The sequence below is a fragment of the Chanodichthys erythropterus genome, chromosome 21, assembly GCF_024489055.1.
Source record: "Chanodichthys erythropterus isolate Z2021 chromosome 21, ASM2448905v1, whole genome shotgun sequence".
NCBI lineage: Eukaryota > Metazoa > Chordata > Actinopteri > Cypriniformes > Xenocyprididae > Chanodichthys > Chanodichthys erythropterus.
Genome location: NC_090241.1, coordinates 34,497,763 through 34,510,856, shown reverse-complemented (window position 1 = coordinate 34,510,856; position 13,094 = coordinate 34,497,763). Strand labels below are relative to the sequence as shown.

Sequence of the window (13,094 nt, the reverse complement as noted above, 5' to 3'; positions counted from 1 at the left end):
TGGTGATTGGAAACATTTAACATATATAAAGGACAGAAACACCTGCCCAGCAGGTCTACATTTACAAAGGTTAACGAACAAAAGAATATTCAATTAGCAAGTGATTATGAGCTGTCATATGTGATTGATAGTGGTCCATTCTTCTAAAGTACTGGTTCTCAACATACATGCATTCATTCATTCATATATAATGATTGCAGAAGTTTTAAGAACTGTATGATTTTCGCTAAAAAACAATTTATTAGTTACTGAGGGAAAAAAGAAATGTGATTTCAGTTTAGCATTTTAATTATTATAATTCAAATTAATCATATTAAAATGATTAATAATATTCCTATTATTAACAACAACACACTCTAAAAAATGCTGGGTTAAAAACAACCCAGGTTGGGTTGAAAATGGCAAATTTTCAAAACAGCGATTGGGTTGTTTTAACCCAACTGTTGGGTTAAATGTTTGCCCAACCTGCTGGGTAGTTTTATTTAACCCAACTATTGTTTGGAAATGACTATATGGATGACTTAAAATGATTCTAAAATGAAATTAAAATGTTCATTTATTAAACATATTAATAAAAGTTAATTTTCAAGATATTTTGGGTTCATTTTAAGTAAGCAATACTGTAATTTTTAAACAATAGTTGAGTTAAGTAAAACCACCCAGCAGGTTGGGCAAAAATTTAACCCAACTACTGGGTTAAAACAACCCAATCACTGGGTTTGTCCATTTTCAACCCAACTTGGGTTGTTTTTAACCCAGAATTTTTTAGAGTGCAGTATTAATGAAAAAAATTCTGGGTTTAAAACAACCCAAGTTGGGTTAAATATGGACAAACAGTTTGGGTTAAGGGCACCTATTATGCCCTCTTTCACAAGATGTAATATGAGTCTTTGGTCTGGTCAAGTTTCAGCTTAAAATACCCCACAAATTTGCCTCTATTTGGGGGTGAGCAAAAACATGCCTTTTACTATATTGCTGGCTAAAAAAAATAAATCCAAAATTTGTTGAAAAAACTGGCTGGGTGAAAACAACCCTATCACTGGGTTTGTCCATATTTAACCCAGCATTTTTTAGAGTGTATATATATTATATATATATACACACACACACACACACACACACATCATTCTGCAGCCTCAAGTTTGCTGAGGCCATCTGGTTGAGAGCAACTGTTCTAAAGTAGATCTGTCATGAAATTAATTATTTTGCTAACTTGTTGTCTAATTTCCTGCTTTTTTGTTCCCAGAATAAATATCCTTTAAACAAAAACCTTTAAACAGTGTGAAAAAGCTGAATATTTAAAGAACCGGCTGTGTTCAGGTGAGTTAAGACATCATAAAATAGTGACCCAGTCTCCTTCTCAAGATTCAGTTCAGAATTCCATCCAAACACCACATTTAATTCAGCTATCTGGCTACAAATGCACAGAATCCTTGCTGTCTAGTGGATTTTGCAAATGGTCCGAGGAAAGAACTTTGGGAGACTCCTTAATCTGTTCGTGAAGGCTACTTAGTGCCAGTCTCATCTGGTCCTCAGTGCCTTGCAGTGCCTTCACCTCAATGCTGTAGAAGATGTAGAGCATCAGCGTAGAGAGGAGGACTGCAAAGCACAGCGCCCCCAGCAGGTAGAAAGAGGCTTTAGGAAAGGGCTGTTCAGCTCCCAGAGCAAACAATGGGACAGCGGCGATGGCTAGCTCAAGTACTAACAGGACAAGACCCATGATGCCCGTACGTGCCGCGGTGTGGCGCATGCGCTCAGAGCAGTGTAGACCCACCTTTACTTCAGTACGAGCTTCATTGACTGTGTTGATCAGCTCAGGAAGCTTATCTGAGAAAGAAACAAAGTGACAGAGTGGAAATACATACACTACCATTTAAAAGTTTGGGGTCAGACACATTAAATTGATCAAAAGACATTAATAATGTCACAAACGACTTCAATTTCAAATAAATGCTGTTCTTTTTAACTTTCTATTTATCAAGGAATCCTGAAACAAATGCATCACGGTTTCCATATTAAGCAGCACAACTGTTTAACATTGATAATCAGAAATGACACACTCATGTTGTTTCATAAACAAAAGCTGTTATTTTTTCCATGGAACACAAAGAGAAATGATCTGATGGATCAGTAAGAATAATTTTTTTGTATTAGCTTCTCAGACGAGCTCTGTGAAGATTTCTCCTTTATGCATTCCACGAAAAAATAATATTATATGAGTTTGGAATAATATGAGGGTGAGTACATGAATATTTTGGGTCAACTGTTCCTTTAAAACACCCTGATACCCAAAAAACATGCAGCCAACTTTATTGCGAAGCAGCAAGTAACACTGCATTGGTTTACTGGCAAGATGTTTGTTGTTGTTGTTGATATTGTTGTTTAAGCAAAAATGCATGTAATAAAAGGTGCCATCGAACATTTTTTTACAAGATGTAATATAAGTTTAAGGTGTCCCCTGAATGTGTCTGTGAAGTTTCAGCTCAAAATACCCCATAGATTTTTTTTTTTTTTTTTTTTTTAACTGCCTATTTTGGGGTATAATTAGAAATGCGCCAATTCAGGCTGCGGCCCCTTTAAATGCTCACGCTCTCCGCCCCCTCCCGAGCTCTCGACTCTATCACTGCATAAACAAAGTTCACACAGCTAATATAACCCTCAAAATGGATCTTTACAAAGTGTTCGTCATGCATGCTGCATGCATACATCGGATTATGTGAGTGTGGTATTTATTTGGATGTTTACATTTGATTCTGAATGAATTTGAGGCTAATGCTAAACTGTTGGAGAGAGATTTATAAAGAATGAAGATGTGTTTATGAATTATACAGAATGCAAGTGTTTAAAAATGAAAATAACGACCGCTCTTATCTCCGTGAATACAGTAAGAAACGATGGTTACTTTAACCACATTTAACAGTACATTAGCAAAATGCTAACGAAACAAATTTACAAATATCACTAAAAATATCATGATATCATGGATCATGTCAGTTATTATCACTCCTTCTGCCATTTTTCACTATTGTTCTTGCTTGCTTACCTAGTCTGATGATTCAGCTGTGCACAGATCCAGACGTTAATACTGGCTGCCCTTGTGTAATGCCTTGAACATGAGCTGGCATATGCAAATATTGGGGCGTACATATTAATGATCCCGACTGTTACGTAACAGTCGGTGTTATGTTGAGATCCGCCTGTTCTTCGGAGGTCTTTTAAACAAATGAGATTTATATAAGAAGGCGGATACAATGGTGTTTGAGACTCACTGTATGTCATTTCCATGTACTGAACTCTTGTTATTCAACTATGCCAAGGTAAATTCAATTTTTAATTCTAGGGCACCTTTAATATTTCAAGACCCCAAAACTGAAGAGCAAATACCTGAAACACAGCCAAATTCTCTCTCTGAGCATCCATTTCCCTTTTTAGTTGGTGTAAACAGGAACTCGGCAGTGAGAGCTTCATGGTCAGAGTAAGGAAAAGGCTGTCCAGGAACTGGACCTTTAGTGGTGGACAAAGACTCACAGCTCACATCTACTTCCCCTGATCCCTGCAAAGAAACAGCGCTGTCAGCAGTCATGTGCACACAAGTAAAGAAAGCTAAAACTCAGAACAGTTTGAAACATTTCTGAGGTATCATTTATGTCTGCGGGACGAGTTTTGTGTCAAAGTCTTGAGGTTTGTTCAGATCACTAAACCAGAGTCTCAGAAACACCACTTAATACAACAGAAAGGGTAGAAAATCTAACTAATATATCTAACATTTACCTTGAACAGGATGTAGTCTATCCGAACTCCTCCCCCAAATGGAACGAGACCATCCGTGTGTGTGAAAGGGTTTTCAGATATATGGGTGAATCCTTCCTCACATCCCTGGAATTAATGATGAGAGGTCATAAGCTATGGGACACACAGCCATAACAGGATTTCAGATAACCTCACGCTGCAGTACTAACGTCAAACTTGGCGGCCTCACTGAAGCTATCCAGTAGTCCAGTGTAGTTTCTCAGCAGTCTGGTACCGAGATCGTCCGGGTGCATGTTCAGATCTCCACCCAGAATCACCACATCCGCTCCAGCACTAGTATGCCTGTTCAGAAAAAAAGACTCAGTCGTAAACATTAAGCAATGAGAGCAGAAATCTGAGCGGCTAAGGTTTATTTTCAACAAAATCCCAAATCAGATCAGTGTGATCTCAAAAGTTCTCAAAACGGCACATTTTATTGAAGGACTGAGCAATTAAAACTATATTAGGCTTGAAAATAAACCCTTAGCCATGGGTAAAATTGCATAAAGAGACTTCTATGACCTTATGAACTGCTGCAGCTCCCAGGCTTGAACCACTCGGTGCGGGAGATATGAATCTTTCTCTCTGCAATATTCTGCATGCAGCTGCAAGGAAAAGAAAACTGCTGTGACACAGGGGTAATGTTTACACAGCTGCAGAACATTGTTGTCAGTTTAGTTATTTACAGGAGTCACAACCGCATTCTCCGAAAACCTGCACTGTGTGAACGGAACCGGACTGAACATGTAGTTGTCTGTCACGTCATGCAGAGTGAGAGAGATGCTCTGCGCTGCACAAACGCATGTCTACAATGTGTTGCTTGTTTTTTGGGTTTGGTTTCGGTAACTTACAGTGATGGAGATATGGTCAGTTTTGCGTTCTATGCACAACTCAAATGCTCTGCTCTCCATCCAGATATAAAAGCTGCCGACAGGTAATGAAGATTTGATGGATGAAGTCACGGCTCGATAGGACTGTTGTCGTGTCAAAAGTGATAAGAGCTTTCACATATTACATGATATTTCTATGGTCACTGTTGATATGGTTACTTGTAAGAGAATACGGGCTGTTGCACATTCATGCAGACAGTATTCAAGATGCTACTGCGAGTTGCTGTGTGAACAAGACATTTCAAGACTGTAAGTAAATGTAGTTGTCAATCCCAAAAACTGACAGCGTGAACATGACATGGTATAAACTGGGACTGGGACGATACATCGATTCTCGATCGATACAATGAATCTGGATCGATCCTGATATTTACTCTCTCAAATCGAGTCTGAGCTTAGTTTTAACAGCAGATGGCGATCTAGGCTAGTTTTTAACCGCACACTCTCAAACGCTCATGAAGAAGAGTGCAAATGTAAGTGGTAAAATATACTTGCACCTCGGCTCAGAATGCAATGAAGATTTGTAAGTTGCTTCAACTTTTTCAAACTTTATGAATGATTATTTTAGGTTAAATTGGTTTGTGTAAAGGAACTGGAAGCAGGCTGTGTACGAGTGTTTCTAAAGCACGTAGTGCCATCTGCTGTTTAAAAACTAAGCTCAGAATCGATTCGAGAGAGGATGGCGATACATCGGAAAATATCACAATCGCTCCAGATTCTTCATATGGCAAATCGAGATTCAATGTATTGTCCCAGCCCTAGTATAAACACAAACATTCATGCATACATGCCAATGTTGTTATTGTTAACTAAATATATTAAAAAAGGTGTTAATTGAAAATAAAACTGAAATGAAATAAAATAGTACTTCACACTTCAGATCCTATCGGCTAATGCATTCACTAGCGATAAGCATTTTTAACAGCATTTATTCATCTTTTAACATTAGTTATTAAAAATACAACTGTTCATTTTAAGTTCATTAAATAATATTAATGGATATTATAATAATGTATTAGCAAACGTTGAAATAAAATTAATAAAAGCTTTTGAAGTATTATTCATTGTTAGTTCATGTTAACTAAACTAATGTAGTTATCAAATGGAACCTTATTGTAAAGTGTTACAGAAAAACTTAAACTTGAACCACTTGGATTTTAGAATGTTGCCTTAGCAACTAACTAAAATAAAATAAGTTTAAACTGAGGCATTACAATGACTAAAACTAAAATTGAAACATTTTAAAAAAACTAATAAAAATGACAAAAGCACAACATTTTTACTAAAATGAAAATAAAAAGTTAATTCAGAATATTTATAAATGCTTTAATAGTATATACATGCATTTTGCATTACTTACATGAGTTACAAAGACATGAACAGTCAGCCCACTGATGTTAAGCAAGACCTTCCCGACGGCCTTGCCACCAAACCAGTCGCCATGTTGTGCCTGATATAAGATTAAATCATTAACAACAGCTCTGACACTGAAAGAGGAAACTCACACCACATAAATGGCACATTTACAGTATAAGTTAATTTACAACAGGTAGCAAGTATGTGTCTATAATGGATATACGGTTTACAGGTTTGACTTAGGATGTAAAATAATGTTTAAAACCATAATATCTTTAGTAAGTATTGTATAAATCAATACAGTACTCAGATCTTGTGAATGTGATCATTTCTTAAATATGTAGTACAGGAAACTAAATGTCTTGTGTTATTTGTACCATGGGAATTAAACACTATTCTTCCAGACATCACTTTTATTTTAAGTAGAAAAGCAGGATGTCTGTGCACATAATTCATCAGACCCACCATGTATGGATATCCATTTAATGAGTATCTGTACAAAAAGGCATCATGGATTCGATGTCTGGAAAAGACGGCCAATCCGCTCCCTATAAATCCACTGAAGACGAAAAGAAGTATGCATTTATAACTGTGTCCTTGTGCTTATAATTTGTACATTCAAGCCCAAAGAACGTGAGTTTTAAAGTTTTATTCATGCATTTAAAGATCATGATGACTTACCTTTTAAAATGATGTGAATACGGATAGACACTGCCAAGCTTCTTCTTTAAAAACAGGAAGTCTTTCTCGCACCAGACCTGTAACCAAAAATGTAACCATGCAATTCTACAGTACAATTAGCTAAAAGACAACTAAAGTATCTGAATCATATTGTTTAAGCAATTCATTTAACGATGAATAATATTTTTTAAACTGGCTCCTCTCCATGTGTGGAATATGTGACAATCAATAATATTAAAAACAGCTACGCAGGGGTTGGACAATGAAACTGAAACACAGGCCAAAATATATTGTTGGAGGTTTTATATATATGCGCGACCTGGTGGTCGGTATTCACCGATTTTACATTGCATCAGTAAGAGGCGAGTGTGAAGGTTGTGTTAGCAGAGCAACAGCACAGCTGTACAGAAAATACTGCAAAGCTCAAAAGAGAACAAATTGTTGGTGCACGTTTTGCTGGCTCATCGGTGACCAAGATAGCAAGTGTGTGTTGCATCAAGAGCTATGATATCAAGGGTAATGTCTGCATACCAACACGTAGGCTGAACCACATCCAACAGCAGTAACTGTGGAGCTACAGGAAGCTTGCATGCGAGTCTTAAAGTCATATTACAATGCGCACACACACATACACACATACAGTTGCTGCCCAGAGTGCAGCATGGGAAGGATCAGTGATGGTTTGGGCTGCAATATCATGATATTTCCTACTGCTCTTGATGAAAGCATCACTGCCAAGGACTACCAAACCTTTCTGGAGGACCATGTGCACCTAATGGTTCAAACATTGTGCCCTATAGGGGTTTGATGAACATGAAAGTGAAGTTGAACATCTCCCATGGCCAGCAGAGTCACCAGATCTGAACATTATAGAGCCACTCTGGGGTGTTTGGAAGAGCAAGTCAGAAAATGTTTTCATCCACCAGCATCACCTGGTTAATAATCTGGAAGAGGAATGGCACAAAATCCCTAGAGCCACTGTGAAGGACTTGTATCTGTCATTCCCAAGACAAACTGATGCTCTGTTGGCAGCAAAAGAAGGCCCTACACCATACTAATAAATTATTGTGGTCTAAAACCAGGAGTTTAAATTTCTTTATTCAACCCCTGTATATTTTATCAATGCAGAATGTATTTGCCTGTGTGTGTGTGTGTGTGTGTGTGTGTGTGTGTGTGTGTGTGTGTGTGTGTGTGTGTGTGTGTGTGTGTGTGTGTGTGTGTGTGTGTGTGTGTGTGTGTATGTGTATGTGTGTGTGTGTGTGTGTGTGTGTGTGTGTAAACATGCTTCACCTCCTGCAGTAACGCTATATCAAGCTGTTCCTGATTCAGCAGGTCTCCGATCAGAACAAATCGCTCTATGCAGTTCTTACTGAGGTATCTGATCCCCCTGAAACAATCAAATGTGGTTTATGCACCATTTTACGCTGTTATTAATTTATTGGTTAATAATATAAATCCAGTGAACAGACATTTGAGAGAAAATAAAAAGATTTTACAAAATGTATTTTAACAGTAAGAAATGAAAACCACAAATTTGCATTTGCAAATCTCTTGTTCCTGCAACTAGTTTATATACATATTATTATACTGTTTTATAATTTCTATCAAAATTTATTATGAATAACTCTAAATACATTTTATTTTAATTAAAAATATGTTTATGAAAACAAATATTTTGTAGAAAATGATATGCTAAGTTAATACAAAGTCAATATTTTTCAGATTTGTTTTGACTTTAGTACAAAAACAAATAAAAGCCCAATATTCTTAATATTTACATAAAATATTCTCAGTAGGATTCCGATATAATTTAGGAATATCAGAATCCTGAGCGCATTTCTTCAACAAAAGGAAACAAGCGTCGATGTAAAGAGTGAACTTACCAGCAGTTGAGAGAGAAAACACGTAATCTGATTGGTGCTGAGGTCGTCATGGTGATAAGTCTTTGGGGTTGGTCTCTAAGGATAAATGAGAGAATTCAGTTTGAGCTCAAACTCGTTCCAACGCACAAAACAAAACTGGTTTGATTCAGTTGTACACTTCTCAGAATGAGTGTTACTGTACGTTTGAAACTGTTTACACAAAATACAGAAACCGTTCTTTTCAGTGCTCTAAAAGCTAAAGTTAGTGAGACTACAGGGGAACTTTTTATTAAAGTCTTGAAACATACTGTGAAAAAGCACTATTAAAAAGTCAAATACTTTCAATTCTAACTTTTAACTTCCACCTCATCAACACAAAACAACTCAAAAGCACTTCACCAATCTAAAATAAAATCTCATTTTTATCTGATCTGGCTAAAATCTGCATTAAAGCAAGACTGGTGTGCTTTAGTCTGTAGATTTCTAACAGAAACTAGTTCACAAGCACCTGAACATGCAAGTCATTTAAATACCTTCTTTGAGCGAGAGTAAATCCACAGACAGAAGTCAGTGAAACAGAGACACGGCTCAGAAACACATGTCTGACATACAGCGCTCATAAATCATAAAGCCCGGCGCCCAGCAATGCTGCTGGATATCATTATGGCTCCACCTCAATCCCGAGGGTCAAAGGTCCACTTAGTGTGTTGTCATGGTGACACTGTACACAACACACCCTGTAGAGTGGCTGTGAAGATATGCATTATATAAATGTGTATATAAGGTTAAATTATGCATGTTATAATGCTTTGCATGGTCTCATGACCACAGTTATAATATATTATAATACTGATCTATTCCTTTAGAAAGTTAAAACACACAACAAACAACACATTTTAGATGCACCTAGGAATCTGGAGATATTGATGAATTTCAACATTGGTTACAATTATTTATGAAAAGATAAAATGCATCATAACATGCACTATGAACACCTTAATAATGCATTATACATAAAGTAAAATGTCACCAACACCTCTTTCTAATGGATAGTGCTGTAATGAGATTCTTGCAAATCCACTAAGATCCTTCTAACATTAACTCCCAGCAATTTACATACTTGCTGGTCTGAATCGTAACGGCAGCATGCGCTTGTGATGACAGTACATCAGTCTGTATTCATTTTACGCCAGTAAGCAACAACACTTGCTCCAGCGTTATGATCATCAAGGGACAGTAAACACAGACACAGCTGCTCCACACAAGCACTGACAGGCGCCAGGAGGATCCGTGTTTACTGACCGACTCTTAACGTAAGATATGAGGGAGACGAGCAACTGAGCTTCAAATAAATCAGTTTACCTGGAAAACTTCACTAACAAAATGGTACTACCATGTGTATTGGTCAAGTACATTGTAATATGGGTTATGGACAATATTTTTTGACATCCCATGTACCATATATATACTGTATATGTACGTGTGTGTATGTATACAGTGCTCAGCATAAATGAGTTCACCCCCTTTGAAAAGTAACATAAACAATATCAATGAACACAAAAACAATTTCCAAAATGTTGACAAGACTAAGTTTTATTTAACATCTGTTTAACATGAAAGTAAGGTTAATAATATAACTTAGAGAACAACATTTTCAGTTTTACTCAGATTTGGGTGATGCAAAAATGAGTACACCCCACTGAAAGTCTCTGGAGTAAAGCTAAATTTTAGACTACAAATGTCTAATTAAACAAGAATTCAACCACAGGTGAGTCTAATTATTCATTACACAGGTGTCCAGCAGACAGTTCACTATAAAAGGGTATTAAAACCCCATTTCATGCTGTCAGAAATGGCACCACATGGAAGAGAAATGTCACAAGACCTGAGAAAGAAAATAATTTATTTACACCAGAAAAGTGTAAAGTCAGAACTTTGTATCAGTCAGAATACTGTAGAAAAAGTGGTACAAAAATTTAAAGATGGAACTGCAACCATCTCACAGAGACGTCCAGGTTGTCCACCGAAGTTAACACCTCGACAAGAGCATCTTCTGATGAGAAGGGTTGAAGAAAATCGGCATGCAAGTTTACAGCAGTTATCTAAAGAAGTAGAAAGCCAAATTGGGGCGACTATTTCCCGTGACACAATACGGCGTACACTGCAGAGGAATGGCATGCATGGGTGCCGTCCACGAAAGAAGCCTCTCCTAAAGCCCAGGCACAAAAAAGCTTTGCCAAGGCCCATGCTGACAAAGATGAAGACTACTGGGACACTATACTCTGGAGTGATGAGACCAAGATAAATGTTTTTGGAACTGATGGCTTCAAAACTGTATGGCGTCACAAAGGTGAGGAATACAAAGAAAACAGCATGGTGCCTACAGTGAAACATGGAGATGTCAGTGTCCTCATGTGAGGCTGCATGAGTGCTGCTGCTGCTGCATTTCATTGATGGCGTCATGAATTCACAGATGTACTGCTCTATACTGAAAAGAGAAGATGCTACCATCACCCTTGGTCCTCGTGCACTTTTCCAACATGACAATGATCCTAAACGTAAGGCCACTGTTGGATTTCTGAAGAAGAACAGGGTGAAAGTGATTCAGTGGCTCCTGATCTGAACCCAATCGAACAGCTATGGGGAATTCTGAAGAGACAAGTTGAGCATCACTCTCCATCCAGCATCCAGTCTCTAAAAGAGGTCATTCTTGAAGAATGGAATAAGATAGATATTGCAAAATGTCGCCAACTTGTTCATTTCATGCCTAAAAGACTTGGTGTTGTCATTAAAAATCATGGAGGCCAGACAAAGTACTAGATGTAGTAGTTTTTGTTGTGGGGTGTACTCATTTTTGCATCACCCTAATTTGAGTAAAACTGAAAAATGTGCAATCTAAGTTATATTATTATCCTTACTTTCATGTTATAAGTTAAACAGATGTTATATTAAACTTAGTCTTGTCAACATTTTGGAAATTGTTTTTGTGTTCATTGAGATTTTTTTAAAATGTTACTTTTCAAAGGGGGTGTACTCATTTATGCAAAGCACTGAATATATATGTATGTGTATATACATTATTGAAGATAATGAAAACATATTGTGTAATATACAGATATTTAAACCACACTTTATAATGAATATCACTGCATTAAACATCAAAGCAAGTTTTTATCTGCTATCAAATGATGCATCTTTTAAAATGCTGTTGCATGTGCTGGAGATCAAATCTTACCTTTATACTTCACAGTGTTTCACTCAATCAATCCGAATTTGTTTTCGGCGTTATAACCTCTGTTGTAAACAATTTTTCATGCGCTGCGAGTCTCATATCCTGTCCATTTGTTTCAGTCAGACCGCTACTTCCTCATCTGCCCTGACCTGATGTCGTCTGCAGAAAAGTCATTCAGCTTTATCAGACGCGTTTGCAGGACATTTTACATTTAACTTTAAACTTTTAACATGTAAAAATTAGTAAACGTGTTCACGTGTATCAAAATAAAGCTTTATTAAGAATCTCTCTGTGACTGACACACGCGTTTGTATGGCGTATAATCAGAGTTTTGCAATAAAACGTTTTTTGTTCTTTTTCCGAACAAGTGCTACTTTGTAGCAAATGCATTAAAGTTTAGAGCTGGCCGTGAGTACGCCGACGTTCGACGTAACGGATTCGTCGTTAACAGCGCCACGTCATGCGTGACTGGAATCTTGGGAAAATGAGTTTTCTTTAAGAAACGTTCACTTATCATTGAATTTCATTGGTTAGGTACAACAGATCAAAATAATAATTGTCGCATTTTAACACTATTATATTCACTGCCTAATTTCAATGAAACAGCTATAAAATCATTATTCGCTTGTAAACTGTTTTCAACACCGTTGGTGAAGTGGATTGCGCGGTCACATCATACGTGTTACTTTTCTCAGCGCTTTCCAGGATGGACCAATCACATGCGTTGGTGAATAATAGAGATGAGGTTTTTAAACCTTGTGTGTTGTTGGGGATGTTTTCATGCACTATGTGGTGTTTTTGAGTCTTAATTTGACCACAACTTTCTCTGTGTTTCAGCAAATGGAATGATTTTTAGTGACAAACCTTATTTTGATACATATTTTGGGGAAATGCTTTGAAAATTTTCAAAACCTCAAAAATACACTGTGGGCTACTACCCTTTCGTTATGTTCGTGGATTAAAACATCCACTAAATTATACTGCTACACACACACACACACACACACACACACACACACACACACACACACACACACACACACACACACACACACACACACACACACACACACACACACACACACACACACACACACACTATAATATGCTGTTATATGCCATATAACTCCATATAAAGCCAGAAACTAAGCTTTTTTTGAACAGGCCTATCTAAAGGGTTAATGGTGCCACCTGGTGATCAACTGTAAAAATAACACATTTTAACTCTTCCTAACAGGGAAAACCACCATCATTCAAGAATGCATGATTATATGGTGTCATGGC

At 37.2% G+C, this 13,094-nt stretch overlaps 1 protein-coding gene across 3 annotated transcripts; it reads right to left on the bottom strand.

The window, feature by feature from the left end:
• Positions 1 to 753: 753 nt before the first annotated feature.
• Positions 754 to 12,188, bottom strand: smpd2b (sphingomyelin phosphodiesterase 2b). Of its 3 annotated transcripts, none has more exons than XM_067374467.1 (12): positions 11,814 to 12,188; positions 9,112 to 9,326; positions 8,600 to 8,674; positions 8,007 to 8,103; positions 6,717 to 6,793; positions 6,501 to 6,594; positions 6,040 to 6,129; positions 4,312 to 4,394; positions 3,960 to 4,092; positions 3,772 to 3,876; positions 3,385 to 3,553; positions 754 to 1,827 (listed from the first exon to the last, which is right to left on the bottom strand). In XM_067374467.1, the coding sequence occupies exons 3-12, from the start codon at positions 8,647 to 8,649 to the stop codon at positions 1,415 to 1,417; spliced, it is 1,311 nt and encodes a 436-aa protein (XP_067230568.1). In that variant the 5' UTR covers positions 8,650 to 8,674; positions 9,112 to 9,326; positions 11,814 to 12,188; the 3' UTR covers positions 754 to 1,414. The 3 variants fall into 3 exon arrangements, with proteins under 3 accessions (XP_067230568.1, XP_067230570.1, XP_067230567.1); XM_067374469.1 differs by lacking the exon at positions 11,814 to 12,188 and adding an exon at positions 9,615 to 9,706; XM_067374466.1 differs by lacking the exon at positions 9,112 to 9,326 and having other exon boundaries at positions 11,814 to 12,187.
• Between the last annotated feature and the right edge of the window lie 906 nt (positions 12,189 to 13,094).

Bases quoted from the DNA above. Each gene is read 5' to 3' on its own strand.
- smpd2b (XM_067374467.1), bottom strand. From the start codon at position 8,649: ATGACGACCTCAGCACCAATCAGATTACGTGTTTTCTCTCTCAACTGC. The intron at 4,395-6,039 runs GTAAGTAATGCA...TTTTCCTTGCAG, and splicing joins TTCATGTCTTTGTAACTCAT to CTGCATGCAGAATATTGCAG. The intron at 4,093-4,311 runs GTCATAGAAGTC...TTTTCTGAACAG, and splicing joins GAGCTGCAGCAGTTCATAAG to GCATACTAGTGCTGGAGCGG.